General features: G+C 46.2%; 1 protein-coding gene across 10 annotated transcripts in view; it reads right to left on the minus strand.

Annotated features, from left to right (window-relative positions):
* The window catches only part of dlg5a (discs, large homolog 5a (Drosophila)), a 47,338-nt gene continuing 20,343 nt past the window's right edge, over nt 1-26,995 (minus strand). For 4 of the 10 annotated variants that reach the window (XM_048987303.1, XM_048987307.1, XM_048987310.1 and 1 more), the window contains 32 exons: nt 26,132-26,285; nt 24,310-24,453; nt 21,390-21,573; nt 18,521-18,780; nt 17,396-17,708; nt 17,050-17,280; nt 15,337-15,521; nt 15,093-15,218; nt 14,725-14,857; nt 14,480-14,607; nt 14,207-14,382; nt 13,727-13,830; nt 12,589-12,681; nt 11,448-12,425; nt 10,853-10,979; nt 9,913-10,054; nt 9,340-9,461; nt 9,102-9,191; nt 8,672-8,840; nt 8,000-8,077; nt 6,806-6,968; nt 6,591-6,724; nt 6,272-6,436; nt 5,818-6,001; nt 5,411-5,559; nt 4,235-4,405; nt 3,862-4,058; nt 3,626-3,769; nt 3,304-3,431; nt 2,957-3,066; nt 1,776-1,885; nt 1-1,570 (listed from right to left, as the gene is read on the minus strand). In XM_048987303.1, coding sequence (XP_048843260.1) covers nt 1,467-1,570; nt 1,776-1,885; nt 2,957-3,066; nt 3,304-3,431; nt 3,626-3,769; nt 3,862-4,058; nt 4,235-4,405; nt 5,411-5,559; nt 5,818-6,001; nt 6,272-6,436; nt 6,591-6,724; nt 6,806-6,968; nt 8,000-8,077; nt 8,672-8,840; nt 9,102-9,191; nt 9,340-9,461; nt 9,913-10,054; nt 10,853-10,979; nt 11,448-12,425; nt 12,589-12,681; nt 13,727-13,830; nt 14,207-14,382; nt 14,480-14,607; nt 14,725-14,857; nt 15,093-15,218; nt 15,337-15,521; nt 17,050-17,280; nt 17,396-17,708; nt 18,521-18,780; nt 21,390-21,573; nt 24,310-24,453; nt 26,132-26,285 — 5,696 coding nt within the window. In that variant the 3' untranslated portion in view covers nt 1-1,466. Of the gene's footprint in view, nt 1,571-1,775; nt 1,886-2,956; nt 3,067-3,303; nt 3,432-3,625; nt 3,770-3,861; nt 4,059-4,234; nt 4,406-5,410; nt 5,560-5,817; nt 6,002-6,271; nt 6,437-6,590; nt 6,725-6,805; nt 6,969-7,999; nt 8,078-8,671; nt 8,841-9,101; nt 9,192-9,339; nt 9,462-9,912; nt 10,055-10,852; nt 10,980-11,447; nt 12,426-12,588; nt 12,682-13,726; nt 13,831-14,206; nt 14,383-14,479; nt 14,608-14,724; nt 14,858-15,092; nt 15,219-15,336; nt 15,522-17,049; nt 17,281-17,395; nt 17,709-18,520; nt 18,781-21,389; nt 21,574-24,309; nt 24,454-26,131; nt 26,301-26,995 lie in introns of all 10 variants that reach the window. The other 6 variants (XM_048987302.1, XM_048987306.1, XM_048987309.1 and 3 more) reach the window with 2 other exon arrangements.

A 26,995-nucleotide genomic window follows, 5' to 3' on the forward strand; every position in this document is an offset into this window, starting at 1 on the left:
TTTTAGTGGTACAGGAAAAAAGACTTTTATTCTCATATTAATTTCATAACATTTGATACAAATCATATTTTAAGAAAGAAAATCCCAATCAGAACAGTACCTGTCTGTCTGTCTTTTGTTGTATTTCACTTAGGTCTACAGAGAAACCAAAATGTATCCCTCACATGAGAAAAGTATGTGAAAAATATAGCACATAGTTTGACCTTAAAGTTACTTCTAATTGTGGACTCCTAATTAACCCAAATGCTTAAAAATGGACCGATTTTCCATTACAATGTGCAAGAAAACATCCCTTTTTCATATAAGGAGGAGTCTACTTTCTTCAGTTGGTGTATGTGTGAAAGGCAAATTTCATGCCGAGCAAACGCTGAAATGCTAGGAACTCGTGATATACTCAAAATTACACTTGCTTGTACAGTACGACTATAGTACCTAGAACGTGATAAAAATGATAGGATATCTAAATGCGACTCGGAAGGGTTCACAGACTTACAAGTGCAAAACTAAAGCAGAACATGTGGAGGAGTTTGGCACGACATACAGAAGGGGGACATAGTACTGAGGACCAAATGAACTGCCGCACTACATTTACTGTGTCACATACTTGAATTACAAAACCCACTTAAATAATAAAACATCTACAACACTAATACAGATTAAACAAGGGGGAAAATAATAAAAAAAAGGTTTAAGAATCATGCAAAATTGCACAAGGATGTTTTTAAATAGATACATTAAAAGCGACAAACAAAAGCAGATGGCCAGGGGGGTGGGGGTGGTGCTAATCTCTGCTAAGAGCTGGACGACCCTTTGCTACTGTACTAGGTGCCTTACCTAGTTAGGCATTAAGATCTTAGAGAGAACAGAAAAGGTCCATTTAAAACACTGCGCGGGGCGCCCCCTAGAGGACCGCCCGGCACGTTTCACACCAGTCCGATTACCCTGCTGTCGAATGCTCTATGGGTTTTCAAAAGGCACTTCCATGTTGCACGTATCATCTTCACCCCGCTGAGGAAATTTCATGTAGGGAGGGGACCGGTGGGGGGGGGGGGGAGAGCAGAACTGGGAGAGTAACTAAGGGAAAGCTACACATTCAAGTAAGCGTTACATAAAAATACTTCTTTTGTAAACGAGTGTTTTAAATGCAGCATCACTAAGTCAGATGTTTAAGTATGACAAAAACAACAGACGAAAAAATAAAAAAATAATAAAATAAAATCAGTGCTATATATAAACTTCCTCCTGTAGACAAGTGTAACTTAAGCTCTGTGTTACAGGTTATATTGATTGCAATAATAAAATGCTGACAAATGTGAACAATTTGCTATTTAAATATTGTTCAGTGTATTGTACCCCTTCATGTAGTTAAGGTTTTAGTGTGTGTGTGTGTGTGTGTGTGTGTGTGTGTTTTTCTCTTTCTAAACAGATGCAAAGGCTGCAAGCTTCAGCAGTCGCTTCCACCACATCTACGGAGAGTCATCTGGAACCCACAGGACTTTATTCTGCTCCTGATCAACAATAGTCGTGATCTGAGTGCAAATGTAGGACAGGCTCCCACCTTGGACAATACCTGAAATCAAAATCAGTCGCATTTTAGTCATGTTCAATTTCGTTCAGTGTTCTAATTCAATATACAATACAGAGTTTGCCCTGAAAAGGATGTAAAAAAAGTGCTGCTCTGTGTTCTAGAACTATTCATCTACTCGTCCATGCTTTTCGTAGGTGTGAAGTCCCCTTTAAAAGCTAGTGCAAACGGAGAAACACAAAAGGCGAACCTGTGAAGAACTTGCTGTACTCCTGCTCCATTTTCTGCGCAACCTCAAACTGCTCCTTGGAATGTTTTTGAGACACTTTATCCCGCAGAAACACTGGATCCTTCTGCTCCCTGTAAGAGGAAAAGCAGACGTGTATAAAAATCTTACACATAGAAAAAAAAAAAAAAAAAACATATGACATACCACCTGCAACAATCACAGGAATCTGACAATTCAAAGGAATTCCCAAAAAGTCACTTGACTACTTCAAGTCCTGAATCAAGGCAGATTAGGCTCCCGCTGATCAGTGAGGTAAAGGTCAGGTAGAAGATTAGCTCACTGAATGTCCTGCATCTTGTTCACAATGTCTAGCGTGAGCCAGCTGGCTTAGTACTGTGCCACTAGGTGACGTTTGAAGAGGGCTGTCCCGGGGACAGCTGACTCATGAACTGTGACTGTGGGTCAAACAGCCATTCACCGACACCTCAGAGACAGAATGGCTTTTGATTAGGTGGTGTAATCTGTCTACCATGCTAGAGACCAGCACATCCTGTACTGGCATTTTACACTGGGTGAGGTGTTTGCTCTAAGGACGATGCACATCTTTCAGTGTTTCCCACTGCATTTAACTGCAATGGCGTAGGTTGATGTGAGAGAGCAAAAAAATAAATAAATAAATAAAAAAATCAGAAAGCTGGCCCACAATTTAAAACAAATAAAATGCTCTATGGCTTCATTTCACGAAAGATTGATTTTAGCCAAAATCAATTACTTTATGCAACTGGATATAGCACAACCCTCGGTAATTCTTTTTGTGCTTTGATAATGTTACAATCTTGCCAGGCAGCACTCCTTTACAATTTCATAAATTAAAAATGAAACATCACTTGCGTACTGCTCCCGAAAGAGCCACCAATCTACACTGTTTACAGTTTCAAAGTACTGTGGATAACGGGAGGACAGAGACCAGGCCAAAGAAAATGGTAGCTAATCCTGTTAAAAGTTTCCAAAAAAAATAAAAAATAAAATAATAATAATAATTAAAAAAAAAAAAAAAAAAAAAAAAAAACCACCAGATTTTGGAAACCAGATTTGATCACTATATTAAAAATGGGAAAAACAAGCTCTATGCAATGAGAAGCTCACCCTGTCTTACAAGACATTTTACAGGAAAAGGTCTTTGTAGGAACTCAGATGCTTACTTTATCTGTTTTGCGTTTTTGTACCGAATGAAAACGACGATTGGGTAAATGTGAACGCTGTGAAGCCTTTCAATGGCGTGAGGTGCAATGTCAAGCAAACAGTGACAGTCCTACGAAGAAAATGACAACAATTATTATATACATGAGCAATGAAAATGCACTGCATGAGTCATAATTGCATGGTGATTTAAATCAATTTACACATCAAACTGATGCTAATTTAGCTCAAATGCTAGTTTCAGCCACAGTGTAATTGCAGAGACTTCGCTTCGTTTAATAAACTTACCATTTCACAAAATAAGAAATTGAAGATTTCAAAAAAAAAAAAAAAAAAAGACAGCACAAACCTTTTCTGTTATTTCTGTTATTGAAGCGACTGTCGTTACATCAAAATGGCCGCTTCTCCGTTTGTAATCGATAAAAAGGCAGTCCTTCACGCCACGCTCTATTGCTTGTTGGGAAGCCTTCATCACCTCTAAAAGGCGTCACAAAATTGAAGAAAGTTAGAGAAGGGAGTAAAGGGACTTGGAAAGCAGAACCATGGAAGACGGAATGACAAACATGAATACATAAATGGCAAAGGCTAAACCTAGTTGAATCATATCTAGAAATAAATAATAATAATAATAATAATAATAATAATAATAATAATAGGATTAAATAACTAACCAAGCACACATCTGCAGAACTTCCCAGGAGATTCTTTGACCAGCATGTCCTTGACAGCATCCACTAAAGGCCCCAGAATAAGCACGGGTCGCGGCGAAGCACACTCCACTTTCTGAACCCTCTGATAGGCCAAGCTGACACAGTCTGTCAGCAGCAGAGCACAGCTGTCAATGACCACTCGGCTCAGGCCAGATGTCTCACGTCTATTAAAAGAAATGCGGGACCAGGCGGCTCACCTTCCATGAAGGGGATCGAATCTGTGCTTATGGCGTCGAGGGCCAGCAAATCCTTGCCGTCCTTCGACCCGCTGCGTTTGTGTTTGTTTTTCCTGCGGAAGAAAGACCTGCGGGCGGCGGCTGACAGCGTTTTGCTGGAGCCGTTCTCGTCCTTCATCTCAGACATGCTGTACCTCCGGTAGAACTCCTGGTCCATCCTGTAGGTAATAAGAGAAGCGACGGTGTAAATGTTTGCGAAATCATTTCATTATGCCGTCATAATACACAGTTAAGAATAATTTAAGTATTGACACAGGGTAACGTACACCCTTATTGGAAGACACATTTGATTTTCCATTGACTAAGTATCTATACAGAAAGCGACATCACTCACATGTATTTACTGGGAATTTGTCCCCTTTCCAGCTTTTGAGCATTCTCGTCCAGTTGCCAAGCCATCCAGCAGCCGAAATTACCCTTTGGTAGAGTGTCTTCAACAAATAAAATGTCGTCTTTCTTAAAACTAAGCTCCTGCTCCATCTCAGCAGCCTTGTCATAAAGTGCTCTGTAAAAGGGACAGGGGACCGATCAAGCAAACGGACCTCGGCGTACGTCAAAAACACTACAGCCGACAGCTACTGTCAGCATGATGATCTGCCAAAGACGTTCGCCCTTGTATATTTACAGCGAATTGCATCAGAAAAAGTGAGCAACGGCAGTCATGTTCACAGAGGAAGTCCAGAGAATCATAAAGAACCAGTCAAGCGCATTGAAATCCTAAATGCTACAGGATAGCAAAACAGGATTTTACAACAAGGCATTACTATATTAAAAGCTGTGTCCTCAAAACCTCTCAAAATATTTTAAAAAAAATTGTGTGTTAGCTGACATTACACCGTTTCTCTGCATTGCGTCGATAAAAAAATAATTCAGGATCACCGTGAGTGATGCTTCAAGTTTCTTGACCCTCTCATTCAAGATCAACTCCAAGAAAAACAGCTTAGGGAAGAGTTGTAGAAAGGAACCTCCATCGATAATAAACAAAAGGATATCGGATTCGCTAAACTGCACTAAGATTACAACTGCAATCCAGTGTCATGGTTATGTCAAGCCAATAAACAGCTTTTTGGCACACTGGAGCGTTTGCATGGAGACAGGAGTACGAGGTGCATTTCACAAAGAACTGCATGACTACATTCTTCTTGCATTAACAGCTCCTGGGGCCACTGTTATGATTCATGGAATCCGGATTCCCTCCAAGTTGCAGGAAATTCAGAATTAAAATTAATTTTCCCTTTTCCCAAGTCTGAAGTGTGCCACTAAATGGAATTTAAGACCGCAATCCCAGCCGTACACCAAATTCAACACCACACAACCAACTACCAAACAAACCAGCTCAAAACATTCCTGATCCCCTAACCATGATCCAAATTCATATTCTGTGGTTTCACAAAGGTAAACAAAAAACGCAACACGTGTAAACACACACAAATATCCAACAACACACATTAATGATGCTACGTACAAGACGAAAACGCGGAACATAGAGTCCGTCTTGTAGCTCACGTACCTTATATAGAATGCATCTCCTGGAGTATCTTTAAATACTTTAAACTCATCGATACGGTGCTGAACTTTCAACGTGACAGTTTCTGCAGGTTTTAACATTTCAAGGTAAGCTTCTTCAGCAGTTTTATGTTTCATGCTAACTGAATTGTACTGCAAAAGAAGAGGGGGAAAAAAAAGGTTTATCAAAACCAATTTTCACTGAAGGGGTAAGAAACATATATGACATACAAGATGTCCTGGCTTTGGTGTTCATTTAGCTTTTCTAAAACGGGTAAAAGCTACTTAGCTTTTCTGTACTCCCAAAAAAATGACCTAGATATCTATAGTACAATAAATCGGAATTTAAAGCTTTTAGAAGAGGCACTAATTGCAGGGTCTTCCCAGGGAGGACCAGGGCTTTCCTCTAACCTCTAGTATCATGTCTCCTGGCAGAAGGACATCAGCGTCTTTGGCAGGGCTGCTGTCCTCCAGCTTCTCTACAAAGATCCCACGCTGGTTTCCGCCACAGATCTGGATGCCCAGCTCCCCCTGGGTCTTCCTCAACGTCACCATCCTTGGCTCGGGGATCTTCCTGGAAGCCCCCACAGACATCCTGTGAAGCGGCCACAGACCGAAAAGGCAGAAGAGGAGTGGAACCAAATGGTTTCTGTTTAAAGTCACTTTAGGCATTAAACCTCTCTCAAACATTTTTTCCTCACCACCAGAAAATGCATAAAAAGCCAGAAAAGAGCATATATATTTAATTCGCCGACCTCTAAACTGCTACAGACGTTGCAAAGATCGCAGCTTTATATTCCGCCCGTTTTATCTTATATTTCTTTCAATAAAGGAGATTGTGTTTGAGAGTAACTGAGCGCCGCACCTGACTGAGCTGCGGGGGCTAGTGGTGGGCGTGGTCTGTTTGGAGGGGGGAGTCATGGTGCCTTCATCCTGCTCGCTCAGCGTGTCGATGGTGGAGTGATTGTCTGGGGTCGTGGCACCACTGCCCTGGGGGGTCGACTGATTGCTCATCGGCTCCATCCGGGAGCTGGAGAGGGACAACGCAAAAACCCCACGATGTTGACAGCCCGCTAGTTTGAAGCACATGTGACCACTTTCCTGAGAACCTCTCCACAGATCGGAATGAATGAGGCACATTAATGCATTTCATGGAAATTGCCACAGGATGCGGGTGGAGTCACCTGGACCGCGAGTGGTTGCCGAGCTGGTACATGTGGGGGTTGTACTGGGCCAGGATGGTGATGGTGTCGCACTGCTGCCCGATGATCAGCCGGGCCTGCTGCTCCGTGGCGTTGCGCAGGTTAATGCCATTGAACTGTAATCGGACACAGGCAGTCAGGGAGGGCAACGCCAGGCTTTACCGCCAACTGAGAGAGGAACCGGACGATGGAAATACCTCTAGCAGCTGGTCCCCGTACTCCAGGCCAGCTTGGTGAGCGATACTGCCCCCCGTCACCTTGGAAACGAAGATGCCGCCGTTCTCGCCGCTGACGATGGAGATGCCGAGAGGCTCTGCGCCCTTGTGCACGATGACGTTGCGCGGCTCTTCCAGATAAGGCCTTAAGGAACAGAAGCACAGAGAGCACAGGAGGGTCAGATACACACACACACACTCATTCATTCCACTGCAGAACAGACATACACTGGAAGAGGATCTTCATGCGGTCTGTGTTTTTTCTGCAAGAACTCTGAGCAAATGGATTTAATGTTAAAGACAGCATCCTCACACCACAAGGTAATAAACACAAAAAGTGCAGCAAAGGGGGGGGCGATCACACACAAAACCGACAATATACCAGGATTTAGGAAACATCTCTGATATAAAAGATACTCTGAACATCTATCATCATGGTGGAAATTTCACAAGTCATGTAGATGAGTGTTTCCCGAGCTGGTCCTCGAGGACTACCAGCAGTATACGGTTCTACCCCCTCCCAGCTCCCAGTAGGGAGCAAAAAATGTAGACGGACTGTGGTTCCCCGAGGACCGGGTTGGAAAACACTGGTGTAGATATCATGCAAGGTAATAAATCCACTTGAAAAGGTGGGGGGAGGGGGGATGCAGAGACCAGGCATGCAATCTCCAGCATAAGCAACAAGTACAGTAACATCCCGTGGCAGGCTGTGAGGTGGTCTGTACAGAGCCTCAGGATGTACCCTGGCATGGATTTCAACTCCCATTTCCCAAATGGAATTTTCACCATTTTCAAAACATGAACGCAGTTTGTTTTTTAAAAAGTAAAATGAGTGTTCAGTATAAGAGAGAGGCGTGTCCCACTTTGCGGCTATAAACAAAACTCAACGCCGCAACAAGGGTAATGACCCCCCCCCACCCCAATCCCAACAAATTTACTAAAGAAAAACTTCAGCTATACTTTGATCCAACTGACATTTTCAGCGACTTTTCAAGCAGACCCACATTTTAGGGGTCATTTACATAACCAGACAGTTCCTGTAAGTAACCAGATACTAGCGAAGCACTCCGCAGTGCTGCAGCATGTGTGATCATCATGCTTGATCTTGAGTGAGCGAGCTTTTCACCCGTGAACGCTTTGGGACATCCCCTTCCCTTAACTGGCAGAGACACACACCTCAGGCTTCTCAGTGATGAGAACCTTGGCCTAGAAGCCACAGGGATTCTTAGAAAGGATCTGTTACGGAACAGATATCTGTAAGATTCAGAAAAGTAAAAGGTGAAGGAAAGAGGGATAAATGGAGAGAAGGATCACAGAGAAGCTTAATGCAACACCTTCAAAAATGCGCAACTGTGGGAGGACAAAAGCAAGCAGTCCAGACAGAATTCACAGTGAAATTTATAAAGAACGAGAGATGCACGAGTTAGAACCGAAACGTCATTGGATCATGTCAGATTCTTCATATTTGAAGGATTAGCCAAAACTTTTTTCAAACCGGCATTTCTCAACGCAGTCATGCAGGACCCCCATACAGTCCATATTTTTGCTCCTTTCCAGCTCCCAACGTGCCTGCATCAACCAATCAAGCAATCAAGAACACTGGATACCTGGGTACCGGTGTTGGGAGCTTGAAGGGAACAAAAAAATGCAGGCTGGGTTGAGCAGCACTGTTCTAAACTATTGCACAAACTAGAGCAAGAAGTGAGGGTTCCTCCAACCAGGACAAGTGTCTTCTTCACTGCTAAATTACAGGTTTAAAAACAAATAAAGACGAGTTATTAATGAAGCATTGAATGTAGACCACTAAACTGGAAAAGCAGGCCCTGAGAGAGCAACTAGCACGCTCACCTGTCCTTCCTACGATCTCCCATGGGAACGGGGCTGATGGATATTCTGGGCAGCGTGGAGATGGAGCTCTGCGATTGGCTGCTGGCGAAGGAGGTGGTCTCCAGGTTGAGGGGGGACTGGGGAGGGGTGATGAGGCTGGGGCTACTGCACTCCGAGTGAGACAGCGAGCCTGCCAGGCAAAGGTCAGCCAATCACAAGGGAGCAGCCCAAGAACGCCACGGCGCATCACCGTCCACAAGAATCAGAGGCTGCGGTTCTCCAACTGTTACTTATTATTCTTAAGTCACAGAACCGAAACCACAAATCATCTCAAACCCAAATTTAAAAATGATGATAGGTTTATAAAAAAAATTAAAAAAAAGTCTTTGAACTTTCAAATGTGCAAGGATTGGAGAATGGCCAAGAGCAAATATGGCTCCAGAAAGCATACCTCGATCGGAACTCAGCATGGACCGAGGGTACCGTGGAGTGGATGGGATTTTAATTCGCTCTGTCCTATACTGGAGATTACTCGATGAACCTAGAAAAAGAAAACGGTATCGCTTTAGGCACCCATGAGCAGAAAAACAAGGTCGTTTTACGCCTGACAGAAGCATTCTAACAACGTAGTGGTTTCCCTGCTGCATGTGGGCGGGACTGAATGGAGGTTAGCGGCCGCGTCCCCTCACCCAGTCGAGCGCTCGAGGGCAGGGAGTTGGTTCCGTGAGGCGTCCGACTGCGCGCCGGCTCCGTGAAGTCACTGGAGCGCTTGTGGCTCAAGTCCAAGCTCAGACGCCCTTGGTGCTGGGGGCTGCGTTCCAAAAGAAGGAGAGACCCATGGCTCAAACTGCTCTATTCTCCCCCCAGCATCGAGCATCTGTGGAGATTTGACTTCATGGCAGATCTACATTCTTAGCCTCAGAGATGTTCAGTGGGGACAGAGAGAGTGGGCGTTCTGGGACACTTAGAGGGCTTATAAGGCAAGTTCTTCCCCTGCATTTCTTACACCAACTCTGACTGCCCTTCAGTAACCTTTAATCACAACACTGAAAAGACTTTATACGGTTCTTATGAAGGGAAAACACAGAATTATGACAAAAGGGAAGCGGAAAAAGCAGCACACACTTCCACAGTAAGAAGAACAGCGAGACAAGCTATGAGATCTAAGCAATTGTACAGAAAAGAAATGCTACATTTGTCACGCTCGGAGAGATGTGGAGCGGGAACATTGACTCAGCCAGAGGTTGCGTCTCCGTGGGTACCTGGGGTGTGAATGCGGATGGCAGATTTGGCTGGGGACAGAGCAGTTATTAGTGTGAACCCGGTGACTCCAGGCTGTGTAAATTGGATTTCTCATTACAGCCGTTACCGCAGGGCACGGAGCCAAGCCTCGGTGTGCAGAGTCTGTGACAAAATAAAACGGAAGGGCAGAGGTTTAACACCGAGACCCCTTCAGATCCCGAAGGACGGTACCGACACAGTCTCGTCCAGTTCAGAACAATCGGCCTCATCCAACTGAGGTTTTACTTTAAGATTCGAAACAGTAAATGTTAGTCGTTAAAAGTATTTAATGTAAGCATTTAATGTAATGTAGTTATGTACACCTAGCTAACGACAACGGCTAAACTAATCGTAGAAGTTAAAAACAGACAAGTGCCCAAAGGGGTTCTGGGTATTTATATCACTGAGGCTGTGAGTGAACATTTACAGACAAGACAAGACTCACACATGCTGTGAATGGATTTTGCATATCTCCAATACATTCGACATGACTATTCGTTACACAAGAAAACATCACACGGAGAGGGCCTTATGAAGAGGTCACATGACCCGAGAGTGTGAACTAGATAAGGCTCTGCGTGAACAGAAAGAGCACCACGGGCAGTGTAAAATGACATTCTAGCACCAGAAATGTGTCCAATATATAGAGGAGCACCAGGAAGGCAAAGGCCTTAAGATGCACAATTTCTGTCCACTGATAAGGCTTCTAACAGTGGCAAGTAATAGATAACACTGCAACAACCTTAATAAATTGCATGCATTACTATTTGCACATTCCAGTACGTTCAAGACCACAAAAGCCTAAAACACTGAAGAATAACACAAAGCAAGGAGGTCAGAACACCAGGAGGAAGAAGTCGTTAAATTTATAAGAGAGAACATGCAACAAAGACAACTAGCAGCGTGTCCAGTATGACATACGTGCTGAAATGGTTCCGTTGTAGCCGGGCGGGGCAAAGCCCGTGCTGTGCCGATGGGAGCGCTTGGGAGAGAATCGGCCCATCTCGTTGGGCTCAGGAGACTGTTCATCATTAGAGTAACTCTGAACCTGCAAACATGTGGAAAGGCAAAGCAACGTTATAATCTGACATCCAGCTGCAGCTCAAGGAAGTTGGACAACCCAATATGCAGCTGTGTTTTCCAGTGATTTCCTGCCCTACAATAATTGAGTCACTTAAAGATTTGGAGGTTCCAGAACTACAGCAATGTTGTTTTCTTGCACAAATTAACCAAGGTGCCTTGCCGGCAAGTAATCTGAGTTTCGAAAATTAACTGGGACCATATCAAATAATTCCACTGGTCACAGAATGCTGTGAGTTGAGTTGCCTCCCATCGCATTTAATGCAGGGATTGTTCCATATTGATCCAGGAAAATGCACAATTTGTCCCACACTTTTCTGTACATTCTTAACCAGCTTAGCAAATTTTATTGAGTTCTGCCAGAGAAACCAACAGCAGTAGCGCTAATCAAAGTGGGACGGAGTTTGACGTAGTTTCTGGGGACCTCTGGCATTACCTGAAAGGCTGGCATGGGAATCTGCAGGGGAGTCATCTTTCGCCGCAGTGCAGGCGCCGATTTTGGGCGGGGCCTCTTCACTTCCTGCTCCTCTGTCCTCAGGCGGCCCACGTCGTCGTCACACGACTTCCTGGAAGGCAGGATCTTGCAGTCCACACCGGCCTCCAAGAAGAAATGGTTGCCGTTCCTGTCGCGCACATCCAGGATGGCCTCCTGCTTCACAGTCAACGTCGCGGGGGATGGGGAAGGGGTGGGGGGAGGCGAGCCCTTGGTGATCGTGGAGTCTGACGCGGAGCTGGTCTGCGGCTTGTGCTTGAACTTGAAGGAGTCGCTGCGAGTGGGGGGAGTCGGGGGGGCCGGGGAGGACGCCTCCTTTGAGGGCTGAGGGGAGTGTGGCGGCAACTGAGACGAGGACATGTAGTCCAGCTTGGATGGCGTGTCGGGCCGCTTGAAGGTATCAGCATCGAAGATGGACTTCCGCGGCTTTGGCACCTTGAATATGGAGAGTTGAGCGCTTTCTGTCGCCGACGCGCCTCCCGCCATCATTTTGGGCCACGTGCCCCCGCTGTGCTTCTGGACGAGTTCCTTCTCCAGCGCCGCCTCTGCCATCATGCACTCGGACTCGAAGGCGAACTGGCCCTTGATGGACTCCACGCGGCCATAGCAGCGCTCCTGGAAGGCTTCGCCGGCGAAGGAGCTCGCGGCATGGTCCTCGGCAGGCCGGAGGGAGTGCGTGTGCAGGGAGCCCACGGAGAAGGGCTTGTGGCGGCAGAACGGCGCCTCCTCCGACTCGGCAGGGTCCTTCTTCCCCTCTGCGCTGCTCGGGTTGAAGATGTCCGTCTGGGTCGAGCTGTTGTGTTTCAAGTTCTTGTAGTTGCGTACGTGCAAGTCGGAAGAGTGGAACCTACAGTTTGACGATTTCTCTGACTCTCTTAGGTTCTCGAAGATGTTCTGTCCGGAGCAACTCTGTGGAAAGAACTATGAAAACAAAAAAAGAAGTGATCTCAGCATTTTCAAATAAATTTATTAACACAGATCGGTAACCACGTATCTGACTATCAAATTAGCCTTCATTAATCCTCAATTGGCCAACATTTGCTGATGGGATTAACAGCACATGAAAGGCGTAAGCAGAATTCACCTTCATCAGGGAGAGACTTAGAGATTCCCTGCAGTTCCGTACCAGAGCTTCACATTCAGTCAGTGATTTATTATCTAGTGCAATTCCATTTATCTGGGGGAGAAAAAAAATCAGGTCAGCACTTCAAATGATCAAAGCTTGATGAGCTCCCAGAATTCCCCCACTGCCAGGCAAAGCACGCTTGAAATGAATTATGAAACACGGGCATGTCAAACTACGCTGCGCGACGATGGGAACAGAAGCAGCACAAACTGTGATAACACGGCATGCATTAAGCATGGTTATAAAATTATACCGTGTCCATTGTTCAGCCATACTGAAATTGTTTTGCTGAAACACTGACTACAGACAGAGTATGGCTGCACAATATCACATTGTGATCTGTGATTTAATCGTGATTCTATAGCGCATATACAGCAATAACCAGGTCTTTAGAAAACAGGTAAAACATTTGTCCGGTCGCCGGATTCTCAGCACCATACTGATATTTATTTACACCTACAGTTTGGTAAGCAGATTAGTAGTGCGTCTAAAAAATTCGATGCATATTGTGACACCAAAATGTTGTTAATCTGTACAAATTCAGCGCATCTTTTTGTTTATTACATTTGGTTAACAAGCACTGAAGTGGCGGTGAAGAAACGAACAGCTCAGCAGCCACGACATCTTTTAAAAGGAGAGCTACTGCGGATAGACAAGGTAAAAAGATGTCAGCGGTACTTTTTGCAGTTTCAAGTCCAACACGTTAATTAAACAAAGATACGCCAAATTTATACAGTAACTTCTGGGCATCACAATATGCCGCATTAATATTTTAGGCGTACCACTAATCTGCTTAAAGTGCGGGCATAAACAAACATACGTACAGTACAGGAAAAGCCGGCATCTGGATTAATGTTTCACCCAGGTTATTACTGCGCATGCGCCATACAATCGCGATTAAATCGCAATGTGATGTCACGCAGCCCTAATACAGACAAAATTCACGCCCACTTCTGCAGAAGTCAGATTACTGCTGCAGGTTTGGCACACAGTTTAACGAACGTGGGAGTCCGGCTTGCACATTAGACACTGCACAGAGGCTGTGAAATACCAGGCATAACAGGGGCCGAACGCTAATCCGGTAAGGGACACTCACAGCGATGAGTCTATCGCCGACGGTAAGCGCTCCGTCCCTCGCAGCGGGACTGCCTGGCACTACAGCCGTCACAAACACCCCGCTTTCCAAGCTGATGCCACTGTCTGTAGGGGAGGGCATACAAGAGCACACAGTTTAAAATATCTTGATGCAACCTTCATGCAACAGGAAATAAAACCAGCAGCCTGTTTAAACAGCTACAAACTGACTGCTATGCACCATTCAGAAAGGGAAATTAGACTGAATCTTTTGCAGCACACAAGACAGTGATTTAGTAGCATATATGACTCAAATCCTTCTTCGGCATTTTCAGAAATATTTATATTTCTCTCCTTCGGTTGTCCAAATATCCGGTCAGACTGAGCACTCTAAAGCAGCTTGTTAGGCACCCAAATAACAGCTTCGCATTCTCCTGCTGCTAACAGCCAGTAAGACCGAACTTCAGCTCTGGACACAGAGGGGTGCAAAGACAGCACTTACCTTTATGCCCTGCAAGATTTAAATGTACGGGAGTTATAATTCTGCCGCCTAACGATTTTCTCCGGCGAACCACCATATTGATGACCCCTCCTCCATTGAGCACGGCTTTGATGACCTGCTTCCTGTCCTTGTTAGTGAGGTCTACATCATTAATCTTCAATAACCAATCGTTCACTCTGCAGTACAGGATAAAAAAGGTCCTTATTAGGTTAACGAGCAACATCAGCTACGGGATTCGCTGCTATGTTGAAAAGGTCAGCAGTCTAGCCTCACCTTAACCTTCCATCTGCAATACTTCCTTTGTCCACCTTTGTGACAAATATTCCACAGTCTCCTGGCAAATATGGATCATTTACCCCCTCAGCCACATCAAACCCAAGTGCCTTCAAGTCCATGTCCTCCTGTTAAATTAGCATAACACACATTCCTCTCAGCGACACGCCGCACAATTTTGACAGTGCAAAAGAGCAAAGGTAATTCTCTCAGCCCACGTGTGATCGGACTGGAACCAAGCATACCCGGTCTTTCTCAAACTCCACCACTTCCGTCTCCCACTCTAACGAATCGGTGTCAATGGCCGAGTCGTGAGAGTTGTGCGCCATCAACTGACGAAACCGAGCCTCCTTCTCCAACTGGTTTTCCATCTTCTCTCTGTGGAACAACAGGCACTTCCTTTTGGCATTTCTGCTTGACGCCACAGCAAATCGGGGGCAAGGTTCTCATCAGGCAACAAGAAGCATCGATTTGCTAGTTGTTGCTCTAAAATCGAGTTTCGAATGACAGACTTGGTGGTAGGTTATGCTGTTGGATGGGGAAGGTGTTATACACCAGCCAGCCACCAGGTGGCAATCAACAACAAAAAATCCAAACAAATAAAACCTCCTACTTCAACTCCTTCAGCTCCCGCAAGGCGTCGTGCTTCTGCTTCCTCATGTCATCCAGGTTCCGCAGAGCTTCAGCCAGGTCACTCACCGCTCTGTCCCTTTCTCTCCGGAGATTATCGCACAGAGTCCTGAAGGCCAACACACACAAACACACACATACCTTGAGAGACCCAGCCACCTGCCTGCCTCTCTCCCAGCATTCCCGCCCACAGCTCACTCCCACTTCCGACCACCGCCGCACGTTACCGTATGCTCTCCCTCTCGGCCACGATCTTGTCCCTCTCCTGAAAGGCCCAGTCCCTCCTGCACTTGGCGACCTCGGCCTCCTGCATGGCCTCCTTCAGCTCCTGGGACATGGCTTCGTACTGCTTCCTCAGCATCTCAATCTCTTTGTTCGCTCGCTCCATGTCCAGAGTGGCAGAATCTTGTTTCTGGGTTTTCCCCAAGCACAAAAATAGATTTACAGTTTTACAGCTGGATTCACGGCAACCTTCCAGCAAACCAGCATCTTCCCAAATCGACAGAGTTCATGGGCATCTTTGAGAGGTCATTTCAAGAATGACAGCATAAAAATATTAAATGCAGACATTGTGATTTACAACACACACCTTAAAAAACAGTCTTTGGACAAATCTAGCGCGCTTACAGTTACATTTAATATGGAAGTCCATGTTTGAGGAGACAGCAGGAAGTGCATGTAATGTGAGTGTTTCTGTCAACTTTTAGAGGTAGATGAAATGTTCTCCTCAAGGGGAAGGTACTATATGCACTTTCAAAGAGGGCCATCCTGGTGCATTCTGGATGACTACTGCCAACCTGCCTGGTGTTCCACTCTGATCCTCCCCTAGGAGGGCGATATGCCAGGCAGACAGATGGGGAGAGAGGATAATCCACCAAAAAGCCGGGGCACTCCGCAATTTAAAAGGAATAAGTGGAATAAAATGCAGATATGGCAATGGTCTCCAAAAAGTATGCAAATTTGCAGAAGTTCAAAAACAATTTAAATGACAAACGCTTTGTGTGACTGGTGTAAATGGTGAGTCCCTTGAAACAAGAATATGCCATGACAAATGATGCAACTTCGATGTAAGGTTGCTGGTTCAGTTCCCAGAAGTCCTTGCTGCAGTTCTCTTAGGCAAGACACTTAAGTACCTCTAGTAAAATACTGAACTGCAATGAAAAATAAATATCAGCTAAGCTAATAAGCAAAAGGTACAGCTCTCCATTTGAGCTTGTCAAACGAAACGCTTCCCGCAAAGAGGTAGGTCTCCCTTAATTTTACAACACCAGTAATGCAACTTGCTTGTGTGGCACTTTTACATTACATTTTTCTTATTTAGCAGATGCTTTCAACCAAAGCAATGCACGTTTTTGAAAAAGCAGGGTCAGACAATCCCTGGAGCAACCGAGGGTGAAAGGCCTTGCTCAAGGGTCCAACTGTGAAATCACTCTGCTGACCCTGGGATTTAAACCAGCGACCTTCCCATCAGACTTAGCATCCTAACCCGCTGAGTCACACAGGCCCCCATTCACACTGTAAGCATCATTCTGAGGTCCAGATCTTCCAAATGCGCAAAGCAGCAAATCTGTCCAACTAATCAAGCAATAAAAGGACGACTGCTAAATTCTGTGTGGCAACCAGCCCTTGGTAACACCCACTGAAACAACTTTAGCCGAAGGTACATCAGGCAGGAAGACACCAGAGTGAGTCTGAAAGGAACAAATGCATCCTTCCTCCAAAGATAAGAGTCGAAAAGGGAGAACTCCGACTATAATTGGCTGTCCTTAAGCATGAGGACAGATGAGGGGGGAAAATGATACAACCGCAAGCCTGTATTAATCAGGAACTGAATGTAAAATTTCCAGGTGAATATACAGTAGATACTGCGAAACAGTACAGGCAAGTAACAACACATCATGGCGATCAAGAGGCCAAGCACGCAGTGGACACAGGCTGACCTGTCTGGCCTGGTAGTACTCCCTCAACAATTGGTCTCTCTGGATGATGGCCTCCGTCCTCTCCTTCCGAGCCACGTCCCTCTCCTCCTTGACTGTCTCGATGTCCTTGCAGGCCTGGTTCAGCTCCTTCTGGGCCTCGGCCTTGTCCTTAACTTCATGGCAGTACTTCTCCAGTAGCTCGTTCCTCTCGCAGATGGCCCGATCTCGATCCACCAGCGCCGAGCTGAGCTCCTTAACCACGCCCAAAATCAGATCGCGATCAGCCACATTGCTAAGCCCACACAACGCAAGGTTGAATTTACAGTTCATGATTCATCACGTTTCTTGTTAAATTCTGAACGCTCACTTGGCGCAGAGCTTCCATCTCCTCACTGGCCACCTTCCTCTCAGATGAGGTGTTCTTCAGTTTCGCCTCCGCCACCTCCAGGCCAGACTGCAGCTTGTCCACCTCCTTGATGACCTGGTCCCTCTCGCTCATGATCAGGCGGTACTCATTGAACACCGAGTCGCGCTCCTCCTTGTACTTCTCCAAGTCCTTCAGCGCCTTCAGCTGCAGGGTCTTGTAGCGCGTGGCCTCCGACTGCCAGCGCTCCACCTCCCGCTGCAGCTCCTTGTTCTGAGCCGCCGTCTTGTTCAGCTCCTGCTGGATTGAGTCGAACCTGACCGTAGCAGGAAAAATAAAACAGACACCTTTTTCACTCTAAATCACAGCTATTTAAATCACGGTCCACAAGGTCCCAGCACCCTGTACCATGTTAGCCAGGTGTGAAACCTCTGTGGCCAGTCAGAATCAGTAATTATTAAACTGCCTGGGAGAACTGAAAACAAAGCCTGGATTAGGAATCAAGGTCCAGATTTGAAAAGCCTGGCTTGATTTATATGCATTATATGGTTCCCAAAGATGGCTTTAAAAACAATCCGTGATGCAGCAAAATGTACAGAAGCTACAAGATACAATAGTAATATATGAATAATTGCTTGAAGTTTGGCTTTTATTAGGCATAGCTAATTAATGTTGTTCTGTTGTAGGGCTGGGCAATGAATCGAAAATTAATCAAAACCAACATTCAGAACCTCTAATCGATGTAACATTGCCCATGTCGGTTATTTTTTTATTTTTTATAGTCAATACTTTGAACTTCGGGGGGGGGGGGGGGGGGGGTCCCTACTAGATGACTCATGCAGTCGCCTAATCCAGTTTACAAAACAAAAGCCTCTTGGAAGCATTTCGGTGATGTACAACTGGGAGGAAACCCCAAGGGAGACCCAGACATGCTGGAGAGACTCTCTCTCGGCTGGCCTGGGAACGCCTTCGTATCTCCCCCGGCAGAACCGGGGGAGGTGGCTGGGGGGAGAGAGGTCTGGGATGAGCGGAAGATAACGGATGGATGGATGAAAAACGGGTATAGAACACATCAGTCAGTGGATGGTATACATCAGCTGATCATGTACATGTGAAGGCCATGCTTGCCTTCTCAGGGAGGACGAGTATTGCTGCTGGAAGTGGATGGCAGAGTCCCTCTGCTTCATCAGGATGTCCGTCTGCTTCTGCAGCCGCCGGTTCTCCTCCTCCGCCTTCTCCAGCCGGCTCAGGTCCGTGTTGTGGTTGGCCGTCTTCTCGTTGTACCGTTTGCGTAGTGCATCGTAGTCTTTCTTCACGCCTTCCAGTTTGTCCATGGCAGTGTCGTACAGCTTGTTGAGGATCTCCGACGACCCGTTCTCTCTCAGCACCTGGGCAGAGAGGACACATGCCACCATCTGCCATTTATGGCTGGAAGTCCTTTAACGAGCATCTCGGCGTAATTTGCCATGCTGCACAAGCACCACTGCCACCAGATGGCAGCATGTCGCCATTTTTTTTTTTTTTTTTTTTTAACAGTGTTCTTACAGTGTTCAGTAACCAACAACAGGGTCAGGGAGTTCAAACTCATTGTACAAAGAGTACTCACTGTACTCACTGTATTTCAGAGTCTATAAATGTACTGTAATAAATGCTATATAATCAATGCTTACTATTACACCACAGCACAGAAAAATCTCAGACTTCTGAGCTCATTTCAGGGAACTGGCCTACAAATCCGTCATTTATGAATACTGCAACATGCATGAAAATTTGCAGTGCTACAAAATCAGTTCCCCTGCTCCGAACGATTCTGTTCATGTACAGCATTATCGTGGCCTATATTAAAGTCTATATCTAGTAAGCAACTGACTTTCAAACAAATTCTTGCGCAGCAACCAACGACAACCTAACCATTATCGTTCTAATGCCTCAATCCCATTCTAGGAACTGGGAGGGAACAAAAAAATAAAAAAGTGTGGACTGTCTGGCAGAGAGCTGGGAGGGAAGCAAAAACGTGGACCATCTGGGGGGGGGTCACCGAGGACCGGGCTGAGAGGCTCTGCATTAAATCAATTACCAAATGAGTAAGAAAGTGCAACATTTACTGAGTCTTCATCAGTTCAGAAGAGCACATACTTGGTCCTGGAAGCTTTCGCCTGCCTGCCCCAACCCTTCCACCCTTTTTCACCCGATCTGGAACAGACAATTAATCCCACCATTGGTCGTCTTCTCAAAGTTCATCACCCATGCCAGCTCACGAGGAGGAGTGAAGACCAGCGCACACCACCTCCAAGGTCCATACTGTCAAACACCTGCTCCGCCTCTTTGCTCCAAGGGCAGCCAGCTTCAGTGCGCGACATGACACACTCGGGGAGTGCTACCTACCCGGTCCTACCCAGGTGCCCATCTGCCAGGTGTCATACGCCAAGACAGCCTGTTCACCCACCCAACCGAACACAAACCAATGCGTCTCTCCCCTCTGGGTCCCCTTGCTACAGATGGCCAGCACAGCACAGCACAGATCGAAGTCGTACCCTTAAATCTGACCGACGTAATACTAAACAAGGTCTGCAGTGGGACGACAAAAACTCAAATGCGACACCTCTCAGTCTCGCCTATGAAACTTCTCAGCTAAATACCTGTGGGAAATGTCTCAACACTGAGGGTGCACGCAGTTCGAAGGGGCTGTTTTTTTTTTGCCCTGAACTTTAGATCGGCAATTAAACAAGGGCCTTTGTCAGGTATATAAAGAGGCTGAGGCAGCATGAAAAGGTTCAAGAGAACGCGGGCGATTCAGACCTTCCCATAACCTTTTTACATCGTCAAGGCCCCAGCTAACGGGCCATTCGTGGCCTGCAGACGTGTGAGGAGACGCCGCGAGCTGAACAATGTGTGCTGACGCAAAGTGAAACAAATAAAAACGTCTGTCCAATATCCTTATACGCAAACGACTCAGGAGGACTGGGAACACGCCAAGATTTCTCGCATAACATTTCCTATAAGACTTTCCAATTGAGACGAAATTTACAGAATGACAACGTTGAAATACGCCCAGGGAAACGGCAACCATTCCGCCTGTGATAACAAAACGAGGCATTTCTGTAGTATTTCACATTCTTAGGATAACTTCAGCTTCTTATTTCAATGTCAAAGTTATTTCATATCTCAGCGTCTTAAAACACATCCAACAAAGAATGCATGGAGGTAGCCCCTTTCAGCCCACTGTCCGGTGGAGATAATGTCCGGATTCTTTAATATGAATATTCTTAAAATATAATATTCTTAAAATATATAAAAACAGGAATCCAAGTTTCTCTTTTGTTGCAATTAGCAATTACAATATAAATCATTAATCATGTATTTAATAGATTTCATTGCTGGCTGTTGTAGCTCTTCGATTCCGATTCCATTTACTGCTTATCGAAACATACTGAATTTGTACAACAGAAAGCAACATGACTCATGTGAGTAAACCACATGACCAAAAGAAAAAAGACTGAATGAGTAATTCAGGGGTGGTATGGTGAATAGCACTATTCAGTCACATCTCCAGGTTTGACCTTCAGATTTCCTCCATGTTATCTGCATGGAATTTACATATCCTCACCGTGTCACACAGGTTTCCTCCCACAGTCCAAAGACGTGCTACATGGCATTTCTAAGTTTCCCTTAGTGTGTCACTGAGCACATGCATGCATGTGCCCTACGATGGACTGGCAGCCCATCCAGAGTCAGCCCCAACCTAAACACCAGGTGGTAGGCTCTAGGCCTCAGGCCTCCTGTCATCCTGATCAGGATAAGCAATTGGAAGACTGACAAAGTTTGTTCCAACAAAAAAAAAAAAAGGAGTAAGAACTTTTCCAGTACTGCAGCAGATACTTGGAGACCTGTGGCGACCATGCATGGTACCGGACTGGAGAACGGTGGACCTGTGGAGGACCGGTAGAGCCGAGGAAGTCAGACGACATCCGCACGGACGGGAATCTGGCCGGCGCACCTGCTGCTGCTGGAGCCTCATGTCTGCCGCCTCCTTCAGATCCTCTTCATGCAGCCGCCGCAGCTCCTCGCAGTTCTGTTTCAGGTGGTTGTGCTCCCGCACCAGCTGCGAGTTGTCCCTCTTCATGGAATCCATCTCCTCCTTCAGCTGGGATTGGTCAGTCAAGAGGCGACTGTGCAGGGTGCTGGGGGGGGGAGAGCGACAGGGCAGAGGGTGTTAGCGGCGGGGGACGCAAGCAGGAGAATAAAGCGGGGCAAATCGCAGTGCCGGGTATATCTGCGCACACTGGTGCCACTGTGCAGCTCTGTAGGATAGGACTACAGACAGAAGGTTACGGGTTCAAATCCTCGGCTCTCGAACCCTCATTTGGATGCAGCTTCGGACACAAGCATCTGCTAAAAATAAATGGGCGCAACGCAAAACGGAAACAAAAACAGCATGAATACCGGCACCGGCATTGGCCGTATAGCGGAGCGTGATAGGTCACACCATTATCAACATAATCTGCCGCATGAAATAATGGATTTCGTTTTGGAAGCATGAGGCACAAAACACTGTTGCGTGTCAGGCGGACGTGCATCTCAGGCCACTTTCCAGATGGTTACATCGCTGAAACCCGCAGCCGGATCGTTCATCATGTCACAGCCTAGCACGCAGAGGGATATAAACGTGGCCCCGAGGACGAAACTTAAAATTTTGTCATGGTAATCCCTCATCTGGTCGGGGAGCGGCTGTTTGCGCCGCAGCCAGCTGCCGACATGCCAGACGACGGGGGCAGCGTGCCGCCGTGACGCAAGACGGCTCCTCGTGCCCCCGGAGCCGCATTAGCTCCAGCAGACGAGCCAATGAAGGGCGGGATTATGGCGCCAATTCAATGCAAGCTGAAAGCGACCTCATAGAGCCCCACACATAATTACTTCATAAAAAGGAGACGTCCTAAAAAACAAACCAAAAACAATCATGGAAATGCAAAAATGAATCAGAGCTGCACATCATTACCCCTTAGAAACGAGAACCTGTCCTTTCGAAAGGGTTACCGCAACTCAGGGCTACACACAGCACCCGTCACGTGGTGTTTCAACATGCAAAATGCCCAGATGAACCACGTGCAGCTCGATGCCACATGACAGGATCGCCACAGGTTTACATGATACGCTTCCAGCAGAAGTATCTGCTATTTTTCATACTGTCGCCTTAATGCACGGCTGCTTTTCGACCCATCAGAAGCTGCAGATGGACAGAAGCCCGGCAAAAAGCGCCCCTGCCAGCAGTGGGGTGAGCGAGAAGCCAAAAAGGCGCTGCGAGGCGGCGGCTCGGTCAGGGGAGCGCGGGCTGGTCCGAGCATATGCCAGCCTCCGGGCGTGATGAATAAGCCAGCCTGACACTCGACAGAAACTACCGCTGCACTTTAATACATGGTGACCTCACTAGACTCCTCCTCACCCGCGTGGAGAAGTAACAGGGTGTACCAGGAGGCAACCAGGGGCCAGCTATCCCCAATTAACACCCACCAAGGACAGGCGGCAATACAAAGAGAACAGGAAAGCTTTCAAACTCCAACGTACTGACCAGGACAGTCTGAAAGAACTTACAGGTTAACCGTTTAACAGGACTCGTTCCAAGACAAAAATACTTGGAGCGAGAATGAGTGACGAGATGATATAAACTACAGCCGATTAAGCAAAATGCTAACGATAAAGGATCTACGGAATTCACGTCAGACGGAAGTAACATTTTAATAGCTACATTCGTGGGGCTCTTCTAAGCCAAACAGCCAAGTTGTAGCATGACACAATGAGGACCAACACAGGCTACGTTCACACTGCAGGACAAATGTAGCCAAAATCCGATTTTTTGCTCATATGTGACTCGGATCACATTTTTTCATGACAATGTGAACAGCAGAAGTCACATGGAATCAGATTTTTTCAAATTCCAATTTGGGTCACTTCAATATGTGGTCACAAATCAGATACAGGTCTGATTTTTTGCAATACGAAATCGGAATTCATGCGAATTCATACGCTACTCTCGATCGATGCTCGTCACAATTCTGCACAGGCCGGAAGTCACCATATGTCTCCGTCAGAGTGCCAAACATGGAGGAGAGCATAGAAGCTGGCCAGTGGAGGGACAGTGAGGTGCTGGATTTAATAAGCATTTGGAGAGATAAATCCGTTCAGGCAAAACTGGAAGGCTCATATCGTAACCGTAATTGGAAAAGAAATGGCCAAACAGGGTCATAAACGAAAGTGGCTCCAGGGCCAACGAAAAGTGAAGTGACTTAAGGCAAAAATCCGAGGGGCGAGAGCCTCAACCAGACTTTCTGGTTGACTTCCTGCATCAGTAAAGTGACGTCTGTTTTTGCGCATCATTGCGTCCTTGTTGTTTTATGTGCATGCGGGCCAGTTCAGTATAGTGAACCCTTCACATTGAAATCTGACGAGCAACGTGAACAGGCAAACAAAAAATCCGATCCGAGCAGAAAATCAGAACTGAGCATTAAGGCCTGCAGTATGAACGTAGCCATAGAGTGGGCAGGGGTTCGAACTACATAGTCGAAACTGAAAACTGAACGCAGGGAGGAGCAAGCAGACCGCAGTGTATATAAATTCAAAATCATCCCATATTTCAGCCTGGAAGAAAATAATCCCACTGCTCTTTGGAGCTTCATGAATGATGCAGAGAGATGCGGCAGTGAAGCATGCTGCCGCTAAAACCCAGCACTAAGTGCTTCCTGAGCACCCGCTGCCTGTGGCCCCGCTTATGCAGATCCAGCAGCAGGGTCGCCTCGGCCAGCTGACCTGTCCCCATTTCCACCCCGAGCGCCTGGACTGTGCATCAGTGTGCACTCCCTTTCCGAGATGACGACACGCCATTTCTCGCGGAGGGGGGGAGGAGGAACGCGGCAGGCACTTACTGATAGAAGTCGGCTTCCTTGACAGCCTCCTCGCACCTCTTGAGCGTCTTGGTGTGCTGGTTCTGTAGCGACTGCAGGTCGGCCATCGCCTTCATGCACTGCATCTTCAGCCGCTCGTAGTCGTGGCTCAGCTTGGAATTGGGCCTTGGGGATGCAGGACGGGAAGCACATTTCAAAAGCGAGGCAGGATACGACTTTGCTCAGTAGGATGATGCTTTACCCTGACGTCACAAGACTGCAAAGCCAGCAACTCTGGCATAAGCCCTTTCATGGGAACTGGACCAGCCTATATTTGGGTAACCAATGTTAAACCATGTGTAGCTGTAATGGCTGAAAGCGGATCAAACTGCATACTAATTATTAACACATAAGAGCCTCCCCCCCACCCCCCCAAGTTTAGGAATCTAGTTCCTGAGCCGTTTCAACCGGGAAATTTTGTAGTTCCTGGCCACTTGTGTGTCTCTTTCACGCCACACAACAGGAATTGGGACCTTTATGCTAAACAAGCACAGTTTGTGGGGTGAACGTCACATGCAATTTCAAAGGAAACCACACTGCCTAGGGCTGCTCGATTGTGGCAAAAATCATAACTGCGATTATTTTGGTCAATACTGAGATCACGATTATTTAACTCGTTTACTCATTGACTTTAGAAATATTATGCATTCACTGAACTTAAAAAAACTCAATATTATTCAACTGAGAAACAATTAGGGTCTGAAAAAAAGGGGCACTGGATTTATAGCAAGACTAAACCGGAGCACCATGCATGTTGCACAATAATCATTTTACCGCAATTATTTTTAATTGATAATCACTGGAAACCAAAGTTGTAACAAATTCGATTAAATGGCCATTCCTAACACTGCTACAGTTATGCTTTCGTTTTTTGGAGTATTGATAATGCAGTTTGAAAATATGGGACAAATCACATTAATACTCACGCAGCCCAACATGTTTATGACTCATTATTAAATCTGGCCAGGAGATCAACTTCCACAGTACAAGAAACCATGAAACGTTATTTCACTAATAAGTGCTGGCAAGTTTCACTGCCAGCATGGGCAATGTATGTCGGTTATCGATCGAATTTTCCGACGCAGAAATATGGAGACGCAAGCAAAAATTGTATCTGTAAGCAAGGCATGTAATGCAACCAAGATAAAAGAAAAAAATTATTCCATCTTCACATTTTTTTGCTCTGCTGCTTCTCTCTCTTTTCGAAGTTAGTGCTGGTGCTTATGGTCAACTGATTAGCAAATTTTATCCCTATAAGCCCCACCCAGTAGTTCTTGGTCGAGCAAACAGTACCTACTCTGGAGTAGGGACTAAAAAAGGTCTAGGAAATACCCCCGAGGACCTACAATAAGGCCAAGCTCCTGTGGTGGGAACCAAACTTAAGTTCCTGAAAAATGTTCCTGCAGTGAGAAAGCGCCTATTCAAAAGGGCGTAAAGAAAGGATGAGCACTATGCTACCACTGCACCCAGTGGCCTGCATGGTGACACAAACACCAAGCCGTCATACCCAATTAAGACGAACTGAACACAACCACTAATAGGTCATTGACCTCTGTCAGGCAAACCACAGCGACATCAACAAACATCGGTTTCATGTTACGCGTCTGACTCTTCAGTAATTACATCTACTCACCAAAAAACATTTTTTAATAAACACTTCTTTCACACTCAAAAGCCCAAAACAAACAAAAACCAATTTAATCAATGAGCCACAGAGGAACCGGTTTTAAATTTAGGCTGCTGATCTCACTGATGCGCAGCAGAGAGGATGCACACAAACTGGGAGCTGCTCCGTGTCCCGTACCGGCAGTCGTCGAAGGTGGTGCCGGGGGAGGAGAGGGCGAGGCGTTTGCGTAGCTCATCCCGCTCACGGGTCACCTGCCGTAGCTGGAACAGCACCGTCTCCAGCTTGTCGTTGGCCTGTTTGCTGTCCGTCAGCGCCGGCGGGGGGGAGGAGGCTTTGCCGGTCGTACCTGCAACGGTAAGCATGTGACTGCGGGCAAAGCAATTCCCTCGAACGACGGCGCATGGGAAGCAATCCAGGGCCCCAGGCCAGGGCACGTACAAGTATAGCTACTAGCTTACAGCAGGACAGGGCCTTAGAACTAGTGATATGATCATGTCGGCATAACTGAACTGATCATATAGACAGTATGTGTTTACAGCGTTATTAGCTTTAACAATTAGCTAGCACTTACGAAAAAACTTAAGAAAATGGAAATCCAAGGGCGCATATGCTGAACATTTTGCAGTACTGCAGAATGCAGCAAATCCAAGTGCATTAGGAAGGGAAACTGTTATGCTCTACAATGATGACAAGGCGTACAATTACAAGGGACAGGATGCTGACTGGCATGCCGAATCCTTCTGCCCTCGCTTCTGCACATGTCAGAAGCATTAAACACCCAAGTGCCGCACAATGACAAAGCAGTAATCATTTTCCGAATGACAGGTAAGCCCGGAGCACAAGTAAGTGCGATGTGAAAAATCTCCGATACCCTTCCCTCCCCATATTCACATCAGCTACACTACAAAGCATTTACTTTACAAAATTCATTGTGCAGTTCGGAATAACTGATCTGGGTCTTACAAAACATTCCTGACAGCAATGTCGCAATTAAAATTTACTGCTGTAAAATGCAGCTGGGAGCTCCCCCAAGGACGCATG

Source organism: Brienomyrus brachyistius, chromosome 20, assembly GCF_023856365.1.
Source record: "Brienomyrus brachyistius isolate T26 chromosome 20, BBRACH_0.4, whole genome shotgun sequence".
In the NCBI taxonomy this organism is placed as follows: Eukaryota; Metazoa; Chordata; class Actinopteri; order Osteoglossiformes; family Mormyridae; genus Brienomyrus; species Brienomyrus brachyistius.